This window comes from Trifolium pratense, linkage group LG1, assembly GCF_020283565.1.
Source record: "Trifolium pratense cultivar HEN17-A07 linkage group LG1, ARS_RC_1.1, whole genome shotgun sequence".
NCBI lineage: Eukaryota > Viridiplantae > Streptophyta > Magnoliopsida > Fabales > Fabaceae > Trifolium > Trifolium pratense.
Genome location: NC_060059.1, coordinates 37,420,726 through 37,444,627, shown reverse-complemented (window position 1 = coordinate 37,444,627; position 23,902 = coordinate 37,420,726). Strand labels below are relative to the sequence as shown.

Sequence of the window (23,902 nt, the reverse complement as noted above, 5' to 3'; positions counted from 1 at the left end):
CCATAACAAAGTCAACCCACTTAATAGCGCATAACAATGCCAAATTTCTCCTACATCCACCTCACATATAGGTGAGGACCACGTCATTTTAGCGAGCACAAAACAACTCTCGTCATCTCGTATAGTATACACATATCAAAACCAACGCGATTTCGTTGTTGAAAAAAGAAAACATTCACGTTGCACTTATATTTCCCGACTTTCGACTTTTCCCATCTAATTTCACTATTCCTTTGGTCACTTCCTTGTTGTCCCTACATAGAGCGCATACGTTGTCATCCAAAGCTGCTATTGGAAGTTTCAATTTCATTGTATCGGCAAGCCTCCAATCTTCAAGCATGTTCTTAGCTCGCTCAAAAAAATCTGCGATTTTAAATTACGGACAAACTTTCACTTTGTTATCTTAAAGTGTAACTCGCTGTTACATTGGGTCCATAAATATATTAAAATTGCAAAGTTGCGGTTCATGTTCGACCATTAATCAATGATGAGAAGCTTCAAGGTTGTAAAGATTGTGTAACTCGCTGTTACTTGCTTGCTTTGGAGTTATTTCTTTAATTGTGTACAGTGTACTGGTGGGGGGTGTCATGATCAGTCTAGTCTTGGTTAGATTCCCTCTGTCCTTGAAAAGGAATCACGTGCCCTCTGCTAAATCTTCGATTTCATAACAGGTTTCCGCCACATGAAATGGCGTGTGAGGTCCTGTCATCACAGAAAAATATTAAGGCTCCGTTTGGTTTCTATTAACCCCAACCTAATTCATGATGAGTCCACCAACTTCCTGACATGATGCCCACGGTTAAAAACCATCGACATGTAAGATCCAAATTCGAATATGTTTCTGGTCCTGGTCAAATACCATTGTGTTCGTGCCGGAGTTCCAAAACAATTTTTCTTCTATCTTTCTTTGTCTCCTCGATTCCTCGATGAGTAGAAAGGGGTCGATGAAAGACCATTCTATCTACGAGTCTATCGGAGAGCCGGTCGAAACAATCCTTACCAGTCTTTAATACTATCAGAGCATCCACATCTATACCACTCAATTTAGTTGCTTAAATGGACTCCAACTAATTTTTTTATATTATTTTACACTTTTCAACTCTTTAAACTACTTAACTATTGTCCCATAAATCCTAACTCACATGACAAAAATGCCGAAATTGCTAGGCCGAACGTCGTGACCCGAGTTCGAAAAAAATAAGTCAAAATGGATGGCATCGGTGCCTCAATTTGACACGAGGTTGAAAAAGGGCACCCACTTTTGCTTAAATATTGGTATCCAAACCCATACTTTAGTAATGCCATTGCCGATAATTGTGCTCTCACTGTCTCATAAATCTTCTTTCATCTGTAACACTACCACTTTCTACACACTTATTTCATCTAAATGGCATTAGTATGGATGGGAGATGATCATAGATCAGCCATACAACATATACATAACGTTGTAAGATTTTTATTATTTAATGATTGTTAATTTTACTTGTGCTGTTTTTTTTATTTATTTATTTATTTACTTATGTCATATATTTCTTAGGATCCTGAAAATATAAAGTTGAGAGCTCGTTGCCACCAACATGAAAAAACCGAGTGATTTAATACTTCCATTGTTGGAACAAGCTGGGTTTGATTAAGTATCAACAATTACAGACTATAGAATGGACAGTGCTTTCATCACTGCCTTAGTTGAACAATGGAGACCGGAAACTCACACGTTTCATTTACCGACGGGTGAATGTACCATAACATTGGAAGATGTTAACATGCTACTCGGTTTACGTGTGGACGGTAAAGCAGTAACCAGTCCCTCAGAAGTATCGTGGAAAGAAGATTGCGAAAAATTGTTGGGAGTCATGCCACAAAAGGAAGAGAGGTAAAACTTTAAGGCTAGCATGGTTAAGGGAGACATTTTCAAGTTTGACCAATGAATCATCGTACGAAGAAAGAATTCAACATTGTAGAGCGTACATCTTAATTCTAATCGGTGGCTTGTTAATGCCCGATAAATCAAGCAACCGAGTACACCTTTGTTGGTTGCCATTGTTGAAAGATTTAGAGAAGGCCAGGGAATATAGTTGGGGTTCAGCGTGTTTAGCGACACTTTACAGAAACCTGTGTAAATCTTCGCAAGTCGGTGTCCTCTCAATTGGTGGATGTGCACTGCTTCTTCAAACTTAGGGATGGTCTCGAATGTCAAAGACAGCTCCCCACAATCCAATTAAATCAACTTATCCATTCGCAAAAAAGTAAGTATACAAATATTTTGATATTACATTTATAAAGATAAAGATGTTTATTATGTTATTAATTAATGTTCAAATACATTTTGCTAGATGGTCTGGACCAGGGATGAAATACTATAAAACCCCTCAACATGACATAATTGGATACCGATCACGGATAGATCACATGAACGTTGACGATGTAATATATCCTCACATTATTATAGTTCAATTATTTTATACCCAATATATATACATTTTACTAACAAATCTCTAACATATCAGTTTACATGGAGACCTTATCTTCAACTTGAACACGAAGATCCAGAGGATAGTTGGGGGTGGAATGCAACCACTTATTTGATCTGTTTCAACATAATAGAAATGCACCAGACGGACGGATAGAGTGAAACTTCAATTTGGACTAATGCAAAATATCCTGGAACCACCAAGGTGCATGAAAGAGCACCATAAATCAAGCTTGCGAGACCAATTGGATACTTCGTGGGCATTGTACTATGTCGATGAGAACAAAGAGTGGGATGAACGACATAATTACTTGTTAGACGGCGAGTTTTTAGACGGTGAAGTTAAACCAAGTCATGAGTATATGGTTTGGTTTTTTGAGAACTCCAAACCATTTGTTTCTGATCATCAACAATTGGCCGATCCGCGTGAACCAAGAACCCGACATCCATCACACACTACACTACATAATTTTCCGGAACTGCCCACCACCTCCCACTCTAGCTCCCCGTATTGATTCTGTTGTCCTCTTATAGTCTTATGTAATCTTTAATCTTAATATTCTGTTTTTATAATTTACTATCGGGTCTTTTTTTTTGGTACATTACTATCGGATCTTTAATCTTAAGATTCTGTTTTTTAAATTTATTATTAAGTTTGTTTAAAAAAGAAAAAAAATTATTATTAAGTGTTTAGATGAATGATATTAAAACCACTATCAGGACCATTGAATTGATATGTATTTCTATTTTAATTAACTCTCTAGTTCAAAAAAAAAAAAACTCCGATAATCTTAAAATTTGACCGTCAAATAAATAAAGAAACCAAATCGTGAGTGTATAATAAGGGAATGCAATATTTGTATGCTAATAGCTTAACTGAAGCAATCAGTAGTGGCTCCATTTAATTAAGAGGCAGCATGTCTTAACAAATTGATTGAGGTCCATCAAAAAAATTAAAAATGGATTGTTTATTATATATGGTGGAGTACTCTCAGTGATCCCTAATACACCCATAGAAAAGATGATGAGATAATCATTTATTTCCCATCTCTTCCAGGGTGTTCTATTCCCATCTCTAATACTTCAAATTCAACACATCATGTTTAGGGCTAAGCTATTCACAATCAAATTCATAAAAAAAAAATGAAATATTTCTCCCCAAAATTGCATCAACCAAAACAATAGTATCATCATTAATATGGTAACTATATCTCCCCAAAATTGCATCAACCAAAAACGTCGTATCATCCTAATGTTTTGATACCACAACAATTTTAACATCAAAGAAATAAGTATCCTAATGTTTTGATACCACAACAATTTTAATAGCAAAGAAATAAGTAAACAATCCAATACCTCTCAATGGGAACATACCATGTCATTCCATTGAACACATACGGTATCTTTGGATGCTTAATGACAGAAAAGTAAAATAACTTCAGAAGAAAACAAAGCTTGTAGCTTAAAAACCATTAATGTCTCACCACTTGAAATGCAAACCAGCAAGACAAGACAAATGGAGGAAGAGGACTAATATGTGACATTGTTTGGCAGGTTCCGGATTACATTACTCTTCATTCCCATCTTGCTACGCATTTGCTCCACACCAGATCTGTTCATCTGCTTCAACACTTTCATTCTCACAAGTTGCTCCCTTGATTGTACAGTGGCCAAACCCATGCTCCTGTACCTGAAAAATTAAGATTTCCATCCATATTACCAGGTGACAATGATTCGCTAAAGTGGTACACTATATATTTCACCACAGCATTACATAGAAAATAAGCAGGGTTTTAAAATGGCAAACCTTGCAGCCAATTCTGCAGTAACGGCAACGTTATTTGCTGGCGATGGTCGTGGTTTCTGACGATAATAACGCAGGTATTCGCGGGAACCTAGAGTTCTGGTTGATTTTTTGTTACCAGATAGCTTAGTGATTACAAGCTCAGACCCATCACTAAGTTCTATATTGTTATCAGCATCACCGGATACAACTAGCTGCTTCCCTTGATCATCAACATAACTGATAAAAATAAAATTAGGAGTATGAATATTTGATATCTGATGTAGAAATATGCCTTACAAATTTTATGTGTTATAAAGGGAAAGTTTAAACAATATCAATATGAACCAAACTAACCTGCTAGTATAATCATAGAATTCTTCCAACTCTACTTCCTCATCATCATCATCGTCGCCATAATGCACTTTACAGTGATTTTTTGCTGCCATATGTTTCCTGACTGCTTCCAAGCTGCTGAAAGGATGACACCGATCGTTGCAGTACAGACACAAGTAGTCCCTTTTGACCTAGAAATGGAAAGATGTCAGTAATATTTTCGAACCAAACAAAAGTATTTTATAGGAGAGGTGGGATTGGGGAGGGGGTTGCAGGATTATACCTTCAGTCCAAGATAGGTGAGGAGCCCTTTTGGATCTTTCAAATACTCGACATCTGGAATGAAGAACCCCATGGTGCTTGTGCATGTGAACCATGCAGTTTTCTAATGTTTTGTGCTCTTTATCACACATAAAGCAACACGATGGATCTAAGTCCACAACATCATCTTCGTCCATATCATCATTATCAGCATTCTCATCCATATTCAAATCTGTCAAGGACTTTTCAGCATCATCAAGCAGATCATCATCAGAATCAACCTCTACCCATTCATCTTCACTTTCTTCATCATCATCAGCAGAGTTATCTACCAGTCTTCTAGGAGGAGGCTTATTCACAACACGTTGTGGAAGTGGCTTAATTATAGCCTTCCCATCTGAATCACTAGCTCCTTCAGAAGCCCGCATCACATGAGTTCTCGACTTAAGATGCTCAGCATGAGCCTTTTCACTTTTGTACCCCTTGCCACATAGGCCACAGCTATAGAGCATAGGGCTTTCATTAGATTTATCTCTCTCTTGAGCAAGAGCAGCTTGTCTAGCTAGAAACAATGCTTCGGTCACTCCAGGAACCCCAGCCACCTATATTTAAGTAAAGAAAAAATTAACACTGCCTCTATATTTTCAGGACATAAAACAAGTTCTAGCAAGATATTCACTAGTTACCAAATCCTCCTTCACAACTACAAAACTAAGGGCATGTTTGGATAAACAGCTTATTTTACAGCTTATAGCATATAAGTGTATATTGTATAAGTTATTATAATGATATAAGATAAAATAAAGCTAAATTGATTAAGTATCAGCTACTATTTTCATAACCTATCCAGGAGAGTTTGAGAAAATAAACTCAAATCAGCTTACGAGAATGTAATAAGTTCTCTCCCAAACAATCTCACAAGTGATTATGCCAATAATAAGCTCAAATAAGACAAATAACAAGCATTATGCATTGTTAACAATAGTTATTTGGTGAAAATGTTGATAGTACATTTCATTTGAAGATATTTAAACCTAATGTACCCATACATAACAAGCATTCAACAAAAACAACTATCAAATTGTACAATACTATACACAAATAACAAATCTCCAAACAACCGAAACAAGAACAAAAATAACAAAACTATCCACAATTTTCACTTTCTGTATTCACTTTTGATAGTCTAATCGGACTTCAAAGACCCGTTTGGATAGACTTACTTTTAAGCTTATGCAAAACAACTTAGGCAAATAAATAAGATTATATGTATAATTTTAAGCTTATCAAGATAGTATGTGAAAAAACAGCTTAAGAAGATACAATTTTTGTTAGTGAGCAAATATGAATTAACATCAAAGCTTATTTATTTGCATAAACTATTTTTCATAAGCTCAAAAATATGTCAATCCAAACAGTCCCTTGGTATGCAAAGAAGATTAATAGTGAAACCATGAAAACATTCTCAGTTTCGTTTTTTAAATTTTTCTAGCTTGAAACCTAAATTTGAACAAAAAAAAACTAGGGTTTAACAAATAATTGAAATGAGGCTAATATTGCAGAAAACCAAAATTAAATCTAAGAGGAACATAAACAAAACGAATAATAGATTATTATTAGAAAGGAAGCTAACCTTGCGTTTGAGATTGTAACGATGCCATTCGGATTTGTAATGAAGTTTTTGATCGGAATCATCTTTGAATTCAGTGTTGCAAGAATTGCAAGTTAATCCTGACATTGCTTGCTTTTTTGAGAGAAGAAGAAAACGAATTGAAAGAAACCTAACAAAGAGAATGAAGGAATAAATAGGAAATGAAATGGTATGTCGGCCGAAACGGTGAAAGAAAGAAAAGAAGAACGAAGGAATGAATGAACAAAGGTAGCGCTTGCTTGCGTAAGTAATGATGTTATTCTCCGTTATGGACCGCTGAGTCTTCTTCTTGGGCCTTCAACTTTTTTATGGACCTAAAGGAGCTTCTTTTGCCACCCCGTATTTTCTTCTGTGCCCTATATTCCAAAAATACTACCCCTCACTAATCACTCTCCTCAAATATAGGGTTATATGAAGAATACTCAAGTTCTTATTTTATTCATCATGCTTATGGCTCTCTCTCTCTCTCTCTCTCTCTCTCTCTCTCTCTCCTCTCTCTCTCTCTCTCTCTCTCTCTCTCTCTCTCTCTCTCTCTCTCTCTCTCTCTCTCTCTCTCTCTCTCTCTCTCTCTCTCTCTCTCTATATATATATATATATATATATATATATATATATAAATCATATATTTAAAAAAAAGAAATATAAATCATAAACCCTAATATTATTTTATTTCAAATAAAAATTTAAACTATATTTAAATATAAATTCTTCAGAAAGATATTGAGGCATTATTCTCAACACAAATTTATCAATGTTTTAATATTTCATGCCCCTAAAGACCGACCCTCTCGAAAAATTTCAAATTTTTTTGTTATCAGCTACCTAAATAGCGAACACAATCAACAGTCAAAGTAAATAAGAAAGATTGAGAGATAAGAAAACAGTGTTGCGATAAAATTAGGTTGAAACTTAGAAACACATAAATAGGAAAAGATGTGGACTTTGTGTGTTTGTTAGGTCTCTTACTAAAAGGGGGGTGAAATTTGATTAAAAAACTCGCCCCTCACCCGCTATAATATCATGTAAAATTTAAACGCTCTAAATAAATTGAAACTTGTTTTTGTTAGGTCTCTAACTTTGTGTTTTATTGAAACTTTTTTTTGGATATCATGTTATGCTTCTATCTAATGGTCTAAATTTCTTATATAAAACCATATTACTTGTATGTCCACCCTCCAAGTAAATTGTGTTTTAGTCGAGTCAAATATCCTTAAATAACCATAAAAACTCATTTTCTTAAATTTGTTGGATTGTAAAGTCCAAAATGCTCTACTTTTAGGGAGAGTTTTCCGTCCTTTTGAGTCTCACAAAACTCGAGAGATTAGTCTCTATAGTTGCGCGCAGAAGATACTTAGTTTACGGGGGAAAAGTCCAGAATGTCATTTGAATTATCAAAAACTTGTTTTTCATATATTATTTAGACATTTTAAAGAAAACATAAGGTTTCATAAACAGAACAAAAAACATAAGGTTTCATAAACAGAACTTCATTTATTTTATTTCATAAATAGTTTTTGCAAAGAATATATTATCTGCACACAATTATTGATACCTATCTCACAAAAAAAAAAACATTTATATTAGAAATTAATCTCTTCTAATATATACTTATCCATGTGCACCAACCAAGAACCAAACCTCCACCAAATGAAGAGACATGAGTATCTGCTACTCATACTGACCAGTATGTTGTAAAATAGGTTTCTTCTGCCCAGACCTCTGATATGGACTGGCTTATAGTTATAGCCTATAGGTTCTCAAATCTCAATGGCTTGTGTGACTTATTTCCAACATTTAAGTGCAAGAGGAAAGTAACAAATGGCTAAATATAATCATAATAATGGACCAAATATAAAAATGTTATTATATTATTATCAATTCGCCAAGCAAAGATAGTGAATTATTGAAAAACCATGTCTGGTTGTATCCAAAAATACACAACCATGTCTCACATCCTTTACAAGTATGATTTTAAAGCTCAAATAGACATACAAATGCAAGCTTAATCTTGAGATTTGCACAGTGAAAATGGAAAACAATCTTTGCTTCTCAAAGGGAATGAGATGATGGCTTCAACCTCTGCCTGCAACCCTCTTATGAAATTCCAATGACGAAATTCTTAGAACCTGTAGATTTCAGAAGAGAAGAACTTGAGAGAAACCAAATATAAAAGCATAAAAACGTTCAATTCAGTGGTAAAGTTGCACTCAATGCAACAAAACACGTAAAAAATGCTCAAAAGCAAACTATAACACTTCTAACATAATAAATCATAATATATCACAACCATACATCCCCAATATGGCTATCATTTTTGTAAGAAAAACCTTGTCAGGGTTAAGAGAACTTAAAAGGTTTTCGACCCCTTTTGTAAAGGACTAAAGATGCCATACATCACCAACATGAAGAACATCATAGCCAATTTCTTTATATAATGATAACAATGCATCATTATGGCTATCATTTTTTGTAAGAAAAACCTTGTAAGGGTTTAGATAACTTAACAGGTTTTCTTCGACCACTTTTTTTATAGTCATCTTGCCCATAATTTTAAATGAAACTCAGAGAGGTAAAGTGCCCATGACAGGTGGCTCTGAAACCCCATTTATGCTTACCAACTAAACAAGATTTTAAAAAACAGTACGTTACTGAGAAAACGACTGCGTCAAAAGCAATATCAGCAACCACCGTTACCATTTTTCCCGTTTTTATAGAGTGAGAAAAAATACATCATAACGCCGTTACAGCCGCGACAAAATGCAAATAGCCAGAGAATTCTATCTTTTTTCAATTGAGAAGGATAAAATCACTTTTTTAGTACAAACATGAATATAATACATATATGATAATACAAATAATTTTAATAAGATTTGTGTGCTCTGTTGTGATTAATTCACACCGCAACAACCGCAACCCATAACGCGGCATCCGTAACAGCCGAAATCCTTAACGTGACCATTATTTAAAACCTTGCATTGCATCTATACCTCCTAAACACTAAAGACAAAATCCAGCATCCTAATAGTAACAACTAAATTCATCCACAAAGAAACAAAAACTACTGAATGAATACCAATAAACATTAGCACACCAAATAAACGAAATTGTAAAAGACTAAAGGTACCATACATACCAAAACATGAAGAACATCATAGCTAGTTTGTTTATAAGTATAATGATAACAATGCATCATTATGGATATAATGTTTTGGAAGAAAAACCTTGTCAGGGTTAAGAGAACTCAAAAGGTTTAGTTTGACTTTGACCACTTTTTTTATAGTCATCTTGCCCATAAATATCATTAGATGGAAGCATAAAAATTCAAATCTTAAACGACTAAGAGAGGTAAAATCCCCATGACACGGGTGTTCTAAAACCCCATTTGCGCTTACCATCTAAACAAGGTTTTAAAAAATGGTACGTTACCAAGAAAACGGTCGCGTCAAAGACAGTATCAGCAGCCACAGTTACCTTTTTTCTCCGTTTTTATAGATTGAGAAAAAAATCACATCGAAGCGCTGTTACAGCCGCGACAAAATGCAAATAGACAGAGAATTCCCTTTTTTTTTCAATTGAGATGGATAAAAATCACTTTGTCAGTACAAATATGAATATAATACAGAGCTTTATCTCCTTTTAGCTCTTTCCCTAGTTCAAAACTTCATATCTATCTCTATTTTATGTTATTATACATATATGATAATACAAATAATTTCAATAAGATTTGTGTACTCTGTTGTGATTAATTCACACCGCGACGACCGCAACCTGTAACGCGGCATCCGCAACAGCCGAAATCCATAACGCAAGCGTTATTTAAAACCTTGCATCTATACCTCCTAAACACTAAAGACAAAATCCAACATCCTAACAGTAACAACTAAATTCATCCACAACCAAAGCACATAGCATGTGATGTGAGTAAAAGTATACAAAATAAAAACTCAAAATTGAAAGAAATAAAAACAACCGAATGAATACCAATAAACAATAGCACACCAAATAATCTAACAAACACAGATAAACGAAATTTACACCATACCGACAAAAAAAAAATCGAACAAAATGAATTGCATTGACAAAAATGTAAAATCATAAAATTGCACCAATGAGTATCAATCGTCTATATCCAATTTAATTTTTCCGATTTACGTTTGTTTGAGGCGGATGCCATTTGCTTCGGGAGCCATCAGATTTTTAGCTTGTTTTTAACCAATAATATAGCAATGGATAGCTCCCCAAGCCTAAGTCTTGCAAAGGGCGGTTGTGATTCAACTTATTGGTAAGACAAACTGAACTTTAATATTCAGAATTCACGGCGTGTGTTCTATTTGCACAAAGTAATAACCGTTGGCGATATAACTTCATTTTTAATATAGTAACCCCTGTTGGTGAAATTATCTCAATTTTGCAGTATAATAATAGATGACGGTGATATAGACTCAACTTTGTAATCATCAAGATAAACATTAGCACACCAAATAATCTAACAAGCACATATAAACAAAATTCGCGACAACATTAGAATAGAACAAAATGAATTGCCTTAATTGGGTACCTGGTATTAATACACCCAGCATTGAGATTGCGATGAAGAATCCTACCAGGGTTGGTACTAACAGCAACATCATCAATCAAATCCTTCAAACCCTTATTCACTGCATCTTCTTCAACTGGTGCAGCAACAGAACGCTCCACGGGCACAATCCTCTGAAAGTAATTCCCATAAATATACTCAGGAGCAAATCCATGTTCATCAGTATACCCCATAATATGTCCATGCCATTCCCACACAATATACTCTCCTTCTTCTTCCTCATGACACCCAACACAAATATTGCTTTCGCGAAGCGAAATTGCTTCACCGGAATTTGGTTTGAGAGTATCCCCTTTTCCAGTGAGGATCAATTTGATGATTTCAGCTTCAAGCTTAGATTCTTCTTTGTAGATTGCTTGTTTTCCATCTTGGTAAGCACGGGGTTGGTCATCTTCGTCTTCGTGGAATTCATCTTCTTCATCGCTGAAAAGGAAATCCTCGTAGGATTTAGCGAGGTTGTTGTCTGGACCACGTAGTTGAAGTCTGTCCATTAGGGTTTCGAGGAAAAAGTTGTCGAGGGTGGTGGTTGTTGCGGCGGTGGCGGTGGCGGAAGAAGAGTTGTTGTTGTTTGGAAGTGAGCTCATGGTGTTTGATGTTTGTTCTGAATGAAAATGAATGAGAGAAGGGATAAAGCGGGGTTTTACGCGATGGAAATGAAATATGAGTCATATTAGGGTTTAAGAACAATGTAACTAACAACACAACAACAAAAAAAAAACTAAATAATCAACTTTCCAATAATACTATTAATCAAGGATAATTTTACAATTTTTTTTCCGCGGTCACAGATCTGGATGGATGAATATTTCGGACACTTCAATGTAATCAACTAGGCAAGTTTATGCAATTTGTCGTTTTATGCTATTAACACGGATGTTGTGAGTTTGTTTTCAGATTCATCCTTTTTTTTTTGCGATTTTGAATTTATTTATATAACATCGATGTACTATATCAATTTGAATAAATTAATATTATTTATTTACTAAAATAAAGTATCGATGAAATAAAAATACTAACATTAACAATTCATTATTGATATTTTTTTATAAAAAAATTGTTATAAGTGTTGGGCCTCAAAAAATGAATTGAATTGGGCTTGGGATTCAATATGTTACTTTTGAAATTTTCTTTTTGCGTCCCCATGAATCTTAGGCGCCCCATGATTTTTCAATTTTACCCTACTCGCTATTTAAAATGTGAACGTGTAAAATCCCAAAAACTTGAAAAACCCTGTTTGCATGCTATTCGGAGAGTGTGTAAATAGCAAAAATTGAGAAAAAAGAGTTTGCATCATAGGATGCAAACCTTATAAAAATCAACTTTTTTGTTCTCTCCACCTTTCTCTCATTTCCCATGAAACAATTTTGAATGAAACACCATTCGCAAGTTAAAGTGCGAATTCTTCCTTCACCCCCCAAGTTAAAGTGCGAATCATTTGCATCCCTCACCATATTTAGTTGTGTACTTCAGTAGAGTAAATCTATTCTCGGTTACTATGTCTCAAATTTTTTATCCAAATTTTAAAACATCTTTATAATATACAAAATACTTATTAAATGTCAATATAAAATGATTTTACATTATTATATCTTCTATTTTCTTATGAAAATGTACTACATATTTATTCAACATCATATCCCACTTAAGAGAGCAAAAGGCCAAGTGAAATAGTACATGCCAAATCATCACATACTTTTCTCTATATCTTGAGTGGGATTTTGTAGATTGCCACAAAAATTAAGACTCCACACACACATCAAACCAACATGCCTATGATATAGATTCTTGTAACATATAAAAAGAGACAATTTTATAAACAAAAATGGTCCACATTGTAATGGTGCAGGACATGTTTGTATGTAACCCTGAACAGTGTACTAATTGTGACATCCTCACATGTGTCTTAATTATTAACCCATGTCCACGAGATTTCTATCCTTTCTCTTCCAAGCATTTATCTATGCATGATAAACATCATAGTTTATGTTTATTTTTTTGAGCTAGTATCATCAGCGCACATTTGCAGAGATTAATTTTTCGAATCTTTTGAGACTTAATTGGTTTAATGTATGGTATTTCTCGAACATTAATTATGAGACTTTAATGTATGATAAACTCTCTAAAATTTTTAATACTTGTATATCCAATTCCAACCAAAGATCAAACTCATAGCATTGATTAATTAAACTATAAGAGACAAGTCACGTCATCTCATTTAAGCGTTATTTGATGTCATGCTCTACGTTAATGAAAGGCTAAATGTTCATAATATATTAATGTGTATACCGTCAAATTTTTATTTTCGATTGAATGTATACCAAATTTTTAATTTTTTTTTCCCACTTTGTCAAAACATGTTATTTTTCTCGTGTCTTGAGCTATTCCTTCTTGTGACCACTCACGAACTTCACAACCCCAATTTTCTTTTTGGGCTTTCATGATTGAAGGAAGTCCTAAAATCACTTCTTGTGATAAATCTCTAACTTTACTTTCGACGTACTTGAGTTCATTCATGCTAATCACGGATAGGCTGATCACTAGAGATAAAAAAAGTAATTCACCAAAAAAAAAAGAGAAAAAAGTATTCTAAAAGTAATTATAGGAAGAATTAGAAAAAAAAAACAAAAATAAAGTATTTAATCAATGTGATTACTTAGTTAAAAGATTTGAATGTATTTTTTTTAAAGGCCTCTACCATTTCATACTTATCTTAACCATGATCTCCAAACATTGACATAGTTTGGATTTAATTTCTTAACATTAAAAAGAATACATTTATAATTAATAAATTAACTCGTTGTATTTTTATGCATAAGATATATCATATAATAAAACGCATCCAATGAAAAGGAAAAACATTTGTGTGATGGAAGCAATGTGGGACTCTTGCCCGTTTGTAGGAGCGGGGCAGAAATGAAAAATTACAATATAGTCCTCTGATAGTTAGGCAAAACATATAGAAATATATTTGACATAATATTTAGGTTAGATATTCTTCCAATTATTCTACGATGTTCTGTCTAATACTTTTTGCAAATCATACGGCTCTTAAAGCATATAAAAAAATCATACATTACTTATATGAGACTCAACTCACTTGATGTGGGTTATATATGTTGCTAAACATCAATTTTTTTTTAACTAATATCAAATTTAACCCACACTTAATAAATCTGCAAATCACACCGCCTTAAAACATGTACTAACTCTTGTGAACCTAAGGATCCCAATAACCCTAAACTACAACAAGGTATCTAAACCACAAAAGTTGGGCACAAAGAGTAGTTCAAAGCTTCACTTCAAAAAAATCATACATTACATCACACAACACAAACTCAAAAGCCTAACCTCAAACCTTACTCTTTTCTACCTGCATTTATTTTCTTTTGGACTTTTTCACTAACCTCCTCATGACTCAACAACACCCTTCTATTTAATCCTCTTTTTCTCACCTCTCTCATATTATTCATTCACAACACAATATTATTATTTCATAGTAGATTTTTCACGACAACATGGGAGGTATCAGCCTCGAAGAGATCAAAAATGAAAGTGTCGATCTGGTACATATATATTCCATGCTACTTTTTTTTTTTCTTTCTAATTTCTTTTGTACCCTCTTGTTTTTTCTTCATGTGGGTTACTTAATGATTAATATTAGTCATTGAAGTGATGATTTATATGAATATGATCACTCCAAAAACAACATATTGCTTGCATGTTTCTATTTACCATGATTCACCGTAATTTTGAAAAAAAAATACATTATAAATTTGGTGAATTTGTCAAATTTATTATGATTCTAAAACATTAATTGTATTCTCTCAACACTTTTATTATTCCTTTTGCATTTCTCTAAAAATTAAGATAAATAATCGGAACTTATGAAGTTTGTATTTTTGTTTTTTGGCAAGAAGTTTGTATTTTTTTTATTAAGGTAGATTGATTACTTGTTATTTTAATCTTATATTCATCGAGGTTAAATGTAATTGTTTTTGAGTCTTCAAACCTTCTTAAAAAATTGACTCTAATAATTCGAACGAAAAATAAATAAATAAAATAAAACGAATAATTATTTTAGACTTTGGATCACTACTTTAACTCAAATTCTCCCAAATAAATTCGAGATATGCTGAATATAATTGTTTAAATATTTAATTTGAAATTATATAAAAAAATTATATATTTTCAGTTTAAGAGGGTAAAAGTTATGTATTTTTAATCTGATTATAAAGTCCAATGAAAGACTCAGAAGATAATAATTTTCTCAAATATATGACAAAAATTTAATTATTTCTCAAACAAGTACTAGTACTACAATTATGATACAATTCTTTTACATAATATTCACAATATAATCCAAGAAAGTAAACCAAAAAAAAAAAAAAAAGATAAACTAAAAAGCTATAGTTAGTTGTTTTGATAATGTTTGAGTGGAGTCCAAGAAATCCGTAACTTATTACATCACAGTTGGTGTAAGCAAAGACTAAAAATAGCTAAATCTCCAAACACGCCATGCTTTTCAATTTCTCTATTCTTCTGGTAAATCGTCACTCACGTGCATTTAATAGTTTTTATAGCCCTTGAAAATGTTTGATAGCTAAAAAACAAGATATTGGATAAAATTGAACTTTGTTTCATTTTAAAATTAGTTTCAGGACTACACAATTTATGGTCAAGAGATAGACAAAAACTTTGATACAAGAGAGAATCGAACCTGATACCTTTAGGAGAAGTACACTCCCAGATCCAAGTCAATACCATCAAACCAACCCAAGTGGGTTCGACAAAAACTGAAATTCTTATTCTCACTAAATTATTTAAAATATTAAAAAACTCTTCTGTCTATATAAAAATCGCATAAGGTAAAAAATTGTTCAATATCTTAAAGGCTTATTGATTATCATATAATATGTCTCTCATGTGTTATTTCGTTTTGTACTTATATTTTTACAAATCAAACTGACCTTCCAATTATTAAAAAATATTTGGAGATAAAATTTAAATTGTAAAAAATAGATTTTAAAAGTAACAATATTGACAAAAAAAATCTAACAATAACTTAAATGCACTTCTATTTCTCTTTTTTTTTTTTTTTTTACAATGAGCTGGGGATCGAACCAAAAACCTCTAGCGTTAACCCCTCACCAATAAACCAAACTTAGTGGCTTTCTATTCCTCATATATTAAAATTTTAAAATTTGATCACCAATTTTCAAAATTTTAAACAAAATTTCCATCACTAAATTTTGCTCCTATTTTTAACTTGAAATAAAACCTTGTTAATCATATAGGAACGGATTCCAATAGAAGAGGTGTTTGAGCAGCTAAAATGTTCAAGACAAGGTCTCACCTCAGAAGAAGGAACCAACAGGCTTCAAGTCTTTGGTCCAAACAAATTGGAAGAGAAAAAAGAAAGCAAGTTTTTGAAGTTTTTGGGTTTTATGTGGAATCCTTTATCATGGGTTATGGAAGCTGCTGCTATTATGGCCATTGCTTTGGCTAATGGCAGTGGAAGGCCTCCAGATTGGCAAGATTTTGTCGGAATCATCGCTCTCTTAGTCATCAACTCTACGATCAGTTTCATCGAAGAAAACAACGCTGGCAATGCTGCTGCTGCTCTCATGGCTGGTTTAGCTCCCAAAACCAAGGTATTAATAAAACACAATTTTCTTATCCATGTTGCGCCAAGTGTCATCGTTCTATTTATTTACGCGCATTATTTTGTTAGATACGATTGGAGTTTGTTAAAGGTAATTACTAGTTAGTTCCAAGCTGGTTAGTATTAGTTGCAAGTTAGTTATGATTTGTTAGTTTAGTTAGGATTACTATATAAAGTGTATCCTACACTCGGATTTGGATTGCATGCAGCGCAGTCATGCAGTCAGGATAGATAAGACCGTCCAATTAAGATCAGACGGTTTTCATTCTATCAATTTCAACTAATCAATATTTCTCTCAATTTGTTCGGCTCTACCATGCTTTTCAACATATTTGGGGCGCTATCACTTTTATTAATGTTTGTTCAATTTTTGTGGCTACAAAATATTTTAGGTACTAAGAGATGGTAGATGGAGTGAACAAGATGCTGCGATTTTAGTACCAGGAGACATAATCAGCATTAAGTTAGGAGATATAATTCCGGCTGATGCACGTCTTCTCGAGGGAGATCCGTTAAGTGTTGATCAGTCTGCATTAACAGGAGAGTCTCTTCCTGTTACAAAGAGTTCCTCGGATGAAGTGTTTTCAGGATCGACGGTTAAGAAGGGTGAGATTGAAGCAGTAGTGATTGCTACTGGTGTGCACACTTTTTTCGGTAAAGCAGCTCATTTGGTTGATAGTACTAACCAAGTTGGACATTTTCAGAAAGTGCTAACAGCTATTGGTAACTTCTGCATTTGTTCAATTGCTATTGGAATACTCATTGAGCTTATTGTGATGTATCCGATACAACATCGCAAGTATAGAGACGGAATTGACAATCTTTTGGTGCTATTGATTGGTGGAATTCCAATTGCTATGCCAACTGTTTTGTCTGTTACTATGGCTATTGGTTCTCATAGGCTTTCGCAGCAAGGTGCTATAACGAAAAGAATGACTGCTATTGAAGAAATGGCTGGAATGGATGTTCTTTGTAGTGATAAAACCGGAACTCTCACTTTGAATAAGCTTAGTGTTGACAGAAACTTGATTGAGGTTTTCGCTAAGGGAATTGAGAAGGAATATGTGATGCTTCTAGCAGCTAGAGCTTCTAGGACTGAAAATCAAGATGCTATAGATGCCGCAATTGTTGGAATGCTTGCTGATCCAAAAGAGGTAAATATCCCAAAATGTGTGTAATTTTTAACAAGTAGGATAAAAGGAAAAAAATATTGAATTTTGGATATGGATAAAATTTAATTGTTATGATCTTAATGATTAGGCAAGAGCTGGTATCAGGGAGGTACATTTTCTTCCATTCAATCCTGTAGACAAGAGGACTGCTTTAACTTATATTGATTCCGATGGAAAATGGCATCGAGCGAGCAAAGGTGCTCCCGAGCAGGTAAATATCAGTTTCATTATCGCCATTTTTATGACGTTATGGAAAATAACTAGACCATGTTTTTCCTGTTTTAGATAATAAACCTCTGCAACTGCAAAGAAGATGTCAGGAAAAAGGTTCATAATGTAATTGATAAGTTTGCGGAGCGCGGGCTTCGGTCTTTAGGTGTTGCAAGACAAGTATGTAAAGATGATAACAATTATCAATATGTCTAATTTTCGACTTGATTGAATAAATTCCTTTACAGATTATATCGTATGATTTGTGTAACAGGAAGTACCGGAGCGAACAAAAGATAGTCCTGGTGGACCGTGGCAATTTGTTGGTCTGCTACCGTTGTTTGATCCTCCTAGACATGATAGTGCTGAAACCATTAGAAGAGCACTTAACCTTGGTGTTAATGTTAAGATGATTACTGGTAAGAATTTTAGGCCACACTTTCTTATAGCTCACACCACAACTCAAAGTTTGTAGCTTTGAAATCGCTTGCGGTGTCTGTTGTTCGCTAGGGGATCAGCTTGCCATCGGAAAGGAAACCGGCAGAAGACTTGGAATGGGAACAAACATGTATCCATCATCTGCATTGCTTGGTCAAGACAAGGATGCTTCTATTTCGGCTCTTCCAGTTGACGAGTTAATTGAGAAGGCCGATGGATTTGCAGGAGTATTTCCAGGTATGAAGCACGGACACTTCTCCACAGTGACGTGTCAGACACTTTTTGTTCAACTTGTCCAACAGTTTGAAGTTCTTACATTTTAGTCTCTTTTTCTCTTTGTATGATATGGTAGAACACAAATATGAAATCGTCAAGCGGCTGCAAGAGAAGAAGCATATATGTGGAATGACAGGAGATGGTGTAAATGATGCTCCTGCGTTAAAGAAAGCGGATATCGGAATTGCTGTTGCTGATGCTACAGATGCTGCTAGAAGTGCTTCTGATATTGTCCTCACTGAACCTGGTTTGAGTGTCATTATTAGTGCTGTCCTCACCAGCCGGGCGATTTTTCAGAGGATGAAGAATTATACTGTTAGTTTCCTTGCATATCTAATTCAATCTTTTGAATTTACTTAAACTTTTTTAGTTGGTAATCACAAAATGTTTGATTATGTAACAGATTTATGCCGTGTCAATTACAATCCGTATTGTGGTAAGTGCTTAAATTAGATTGATGAAAAAAAATGTCTAATTTTTTCTATGCATTTGAACATTCAAATCATATACTTAATGATCATTGATTTTTAATAGTTCATTTTGGTAGTTTGGTTTCATGTTTATTGCGTTGATCTGGAAGTTTGATTTTGCGCCGTTCATGGTTTTGATTATTGCCATACTAAATGATGGTAAGTTAATATTTTCTTGATCTTCAAGTTATTTTCTTGCATAATTTCTTAAACTCATTTCCTTACTAGTTAAACCATACATTTAGGTACCATTATGACAATATCAAAGGATAGAGTTAAACCATCTCCACTACCTGATAGTTGGAAACTGAGGGAGATATTCGCTACCGGTGTTGTGCTAGGAAGTTACATGGCACTAATGACAGTAGTATTTTTCTGGACAATCAAAGATACCAACTTCTTTCCGGTAAATTAATTTATATTATATTTCTTATTTAACTCAATATCATCACCAACTAGCCGAAATCCTAAGTGCAAATAGCTTTAATTATGTTGCAGAACAAGTTTGGTGTGAGGTCTATAAGACATAACCCTGAAGAAATTATGGCGGCTTTATACCTACAAGTCAGTATAATAAGCCAAGCACTAATTTTTGTAACTCGGTCACGCAGTTGGTCTTTTGCCGAAAGACCTGGTCTTCTCCTACTAGGTGCTTTTCTCATTGCTCAACTGGTAAGCTTGAACCTCTTATTTTTCGATCAACAATACTATATATGAAGTTGCACGTGTTAGTTTCTTAAGATGCCGTAATTATTGACGAACTACCAATTTACTTTGTTCTGTCATTTGACAGGTTGCAACACTTATAGCAGTTTATGCTAATTGGGGATTTGCAAGAATAAAAGGAATGGGATGGGGTTGGGCCGGCGTAATTTGGTTGTACAGTTTGGTAACTTATATCCCTCTTGATTTACTCAAATTCGCAATCCGCTATGTTCTTAGTGGCAAAGCCTGGGATAATCTTTTGGAAAACAAGGTAGGTTCTTTTTATTTTCGCTTTTTATTTTGTTGCATTGTTGATGAGGACGAGCCTTGGCGCAATGTTTAGGTTGTTACCTTGTGCACTGAGCCGTCTTATTTATTGCATTGTTGATCTAATTGTGTTAGTATTTTCTCATCATAGACTGCATTCACTACAAAGAAAGATTATGGCAAAGAAGAGAGGGAAGCGCAATGGGCGGCTGCACAGCGAACACTTCATGGTCTTCAGCCTCCAGAAGCATCTAACGTTTTCAGTGAAAAGAATAGCTATAGGGAACTTTCAGAGATTGCGGAACAAGCAAAGAGACGCGCTGAAGTCGCAAGGTAAGCCAGTATATGTATGTTGAGGGATATTGCATGGATGATGATATGTGAGGTTGTTTTAACAAAGTTTTGAAAATGTGTGACAGGCTTAGGGAGCTTAATACTTTAAAGGGACATGTTGAATCAGTGGTGAAGCTGAAGGGACTTGACATTGATACAATTCAGCAGCACTATACAGTTTAAGAAGCTTGGACAATTTTCAAGAAGAATTTGTTCAGTGCTTTTTATGTGAACAAAATCGCAACAAACGATGAAGAAAGCCTCAAAGATCTTAGTCAATCTACTTTTAAGTTATATAAAAAAAATCACAATCTTGTAAAAATTGAAGGGTTGATCCTTTTCCTATCTATGCTGGGATGAGATACTATTCTTAAGTATCAAATAACATCAATGATAGAGTTTAGTGTTATTAAGGTCACATTAAAATCCGAATACGTATTGAATATTGATACTGTTTCTCGATACATTCTTTACAACAGAAAGAAAAAACAAGAAGAAACTAAGATAAATATTGATATTGATCTCAAAACAAGGTGACTGAATGACTCAGTTGATCATCGAGCAATCGTGCCTGATTTCACCCTGCCTTCCAGTTTTGACTCCGACTCGGCCAAGCTTTGTTATAGCAATAACAAAGGCTTTTTCAAAGGCTGTGTTATTGGATGCAAACAAGTTGACTAAGTTTCTTGAACTTTTATGAGTAAACAACGATTGATCAGAAGCGAGTAGTCCTATTCCTTGCTGAAGATTCTTGTAGTATTGGTTATCAAATGTCGTAGGTGTAATAGGATCCATATCAACGGCAAGTCTAGGGTCTACATCTTTTGGACACACTTGTTGGAGCTGTTTTGCATATCTAGGATTAAGTGACGGATCAATTATCTTCCCACTTTTGAAGTTGTAAATTCGTTTCGAGAATTGGTTACAGTGAGAGAATCCAATAGTATGCGCTCCTGCAACCACAAATTATTGAATATCAAGTCTCATAATCTCAAGCTAAAAGGTTTTGTGCTCATGGTTTTGATTCTTTTGAATAAATTACCTGATAGAGCAATTAGATCGGTTAGAGTGAGGCCGTGTGAAGCAAACATTCTGGTTAGCTTTGCTAGTTTGAATTCAGGATGAGGTAGATGGTTTGTGACACTGTCTTTTGTAGAGATTCTTCCATCTAGTCTTCCCAACTCTACTGCATAAGCTGGCCCTCCTGTCTGAAAAAGCAATTTTTCGGTATTCAGCTAAATTGTACAGGGAATAACAATGTTACAGTATCTACATACTCTTATAAACGGAATAAAACCGAAAAGAACTAAACTGTGACGGATAGTTCACGAACTGAACTTAACAGTTCGGTTCTTCTTGGCGCTGTTCAGTTTAATGGTTTGATTCAGTTTTTGGTTCTTTTTTACACCCCTAATTACAGACAAATGTCGTTGTTGCAGCTGCAATCATGGTCAAGGATCGAGATACAGTCACATAATATTTTGATTTACGACAAAGTTTGTTGCTTATTTACCAATTTTATGACATCCCTAGTTGCCAATGCCAAAATGTCGGCACAGGAAACCTTATTTTGGCAGCCAGGAACACTTTCAACTGCAGCTTTTGCTTTGATCACTGTGTCAAAACCATCACCAGCTAGTGATAGATTGATAGCATTATCTTTCTCTGAAGTGCTGTTTCTTGAAGCTAACATCACAGAAGCATCACATCCCTATCCACACATGCACAAATACATTAGATACCTGACACGACACAAACACAGACACGTCAACACTGTTAATGTAAAAAACATAGAACACTGACCTGAACAAAACAATCATGGAAAAAGAGCCTAAGTGTAGAAGGTGCTGTTACAAATGTTTGCTGAAGTTTCATCTCAACTGCATTGTGGACTATTGATTCAACATTTGGACATGTTTTTCTGTAATAGTCAACTCTAAGTTTTGCTGCATAAGAACTAGCTATGAGCTGCAAGAGAAACAGGTTAACAAGAAAAGTGAGGAAACTGAGAGAACTCATTTTTTTGCTAGTGTCTGAAATATTAGGCTTGGTTTGGTTCAGTGTTGCATCCTTAAATAGTTAAAGGAAAATATAACTGAGATAAAATTATCTCTCTCCTTGAAGACTATTGGGCACTTGTGATACCATCTTATCGAGCAATGAATCAGATTTAATTAAATAATTTAGATATAAGTAGATGTACAATTTACATGGTTAGTTAAGTTTTTCTTTTAATTGTTGTTTAATTGGACCCTTTTAGTTGGAATCAGATCGAATGCATTCAGATTGCATGCAGTCAGTGATTCTAAATCGTCTAATTAAAATTAGACGGTTCAGATCTTAAGACAATTTTTTATTTTTGTTTAATATAAAATTCTGAAATGACATCTGGACCATCCGAGATCGGACGGCTTGAAATCTGCTGACTGCAACACCTTTCGACCGCCTAAAATCTAGGTCCTTTTAGTTTGCTATCCACTATTAGCACCATATATATAATCTCATTGAGATATCTTAATCAATCAAACGGAAGTGTTAACAATGCTCTCTCCAACACTTATTTATTTTTAAAGGTGAAATTTCTAACCATTACATTATCGGATAAAAAAACACAGAAGGAAACAAAACAATAACTACACGACAAGCAAAAATGCTGATTGAAAAAGTGTTGTGAATTCTGAGAATATCTGACAAAGCACTCAAGATAATGGTCACTTATAATTTGTGTGATGTGAGGTTGAAGTGGAAGCTCATGGAATGGTGATACTACTTCTTTATTAAAAGTGCATCAATTAAATTTATGTTATACAAAGAAACTTAGTTTGGTCCCACACATAATTTATGTGCTTTTTCTATATTTATTTAACTTCTATTATAGTGAGGTAGTAGCTGTTTACATAAAATACAATTACCACTTCAATTGTTGCAGTTTGGCCAATGTCTTATGTCACTTTTATATATTTATTGTCCTTTTCTATAGCATAGATCATATGATAGCCACTTTGATTACAAGTATATAGTAATTCTATTTCTATGCTAAAAAATGAATGGAAGAATGACACATTGCACTTAGCCATGTGTGTCCCTCTTCTTTTTTTTTTTTCTTTTCATTTTCTTGCTCTTAAGAGAGTTAGACAAAATTTGACATGAGGAACTTTCATGGAGGGATATATATATATATATATATATATATATATATATGTATGATGTGAGATTCTCTAATTAAGTGACATTATATAGTCATCTGAAATCTAGTATTTTTGAGTAAACT

General features: G+C 34.1%; 4 protein-coding genes across 4 annotated transcripts; 1 reads left to right on the top strand and 3 right to left on the bottom strand.

The window, feature by feature from the left end:
• Positions 1-3,634: 3,634 nt before the first annotated feature.
• LOC123922726 (cytoplasmic 60S subunit biogenesis factor REI1 homolog 1) lies at positions 3,635-6,723 on the bottom strand. Its single transcript, XM_045975423.1, is given in 6 exon segments — positions 3,635-4,160; positions 4,278-4,493; positions 4,611-4,780; positions 4,873-4,941; positions 4,943-5,452; positions 6,484-6,723. Coding segments are annotated over 6 exon segments (1,230 nt in total). The 5' UTR covers positions 6,589-6,723; the 3' UTR covers positions 3,635-4,000.
• A 1,619-nt stretch (positions 6,724-8,342) lies between these two features.
• LOC123903013 lies at positions 8,343-11,764 on the bottom strand. The gene is made up of 2 exons (XM_045952864.1): positions 11,060-11,764; positions 8,343-8,627 (listed from the first exon to the last, which is right to left on the bottom strand). Exons 1-2 carry the CDS (start codon positions 11,680-11,682, stop codon positions 8,621-8,623), a joined length of 630 nt encoding a protein of 209 aa, XP_045808820.1. The 5' UTR covers positions 11,683-11,764; the 3' UTR covers positions 8,343-8,620.
• A 2,316-nt stretch (positions 11,765-14,080) lies between these two features.
• LOC123903046 (plasma membrane ATPase 4-like) lies at positions 14,081-21,160 on the top strand. Its single transcript, XM_045952909.1, has 15 exons — positions 14,081-14,661; positions 16,393-16,749; positions 17,153-17,914; positions 18,021-18,143; positions 18,218-18,322; positions 18,417-18,561; positions 18,653-18,817; positions 18,933-19,171; positions 19,260-19,292; positions 19,404-19,485; positions 19,572-19,732; positions 19,825-19,998; positions 20,120-20,302; positions 20,450-20,631; positions 20,718-21,160. The coding sequence occupies exons 1-15, from the start codon at positions 14,614-14,616 to the stop codon at positions 20,812-20,814; spliced, it is 2,856 nt and encodes a 951-aa protein (XP_045808865.1). The 5' UTR covers positions 14,081-14,613; the 3' UTR covers positions 20,815-21,160.
• LOC123903047 (peroxidase 16-like) lies at positions 21,052-22,718 on the bottom strand. Its single transcript, XM_045952910.1, has 4 exons — positions 22,435-22,718; positions 22,145-22,342; positions 21,674-21,839; positions 21,052-21,584 (listed from the first exon to the last, which is right to left on the bottom strand). The coding sequence occupies exons 1-4, from the start codon at positions 22,648-22,650 to the stop codon at positions 21,178-21,180; spliced, it is 987 nt and encodes a 328-aa protein (XP_045808866.1). The 5' UTR covers positions 22,651-22,718; the 3' UTR covers positions 21,052-21,177.
• Positions 22,719-23,902: the final 1,184 nt, after the last annotated feature.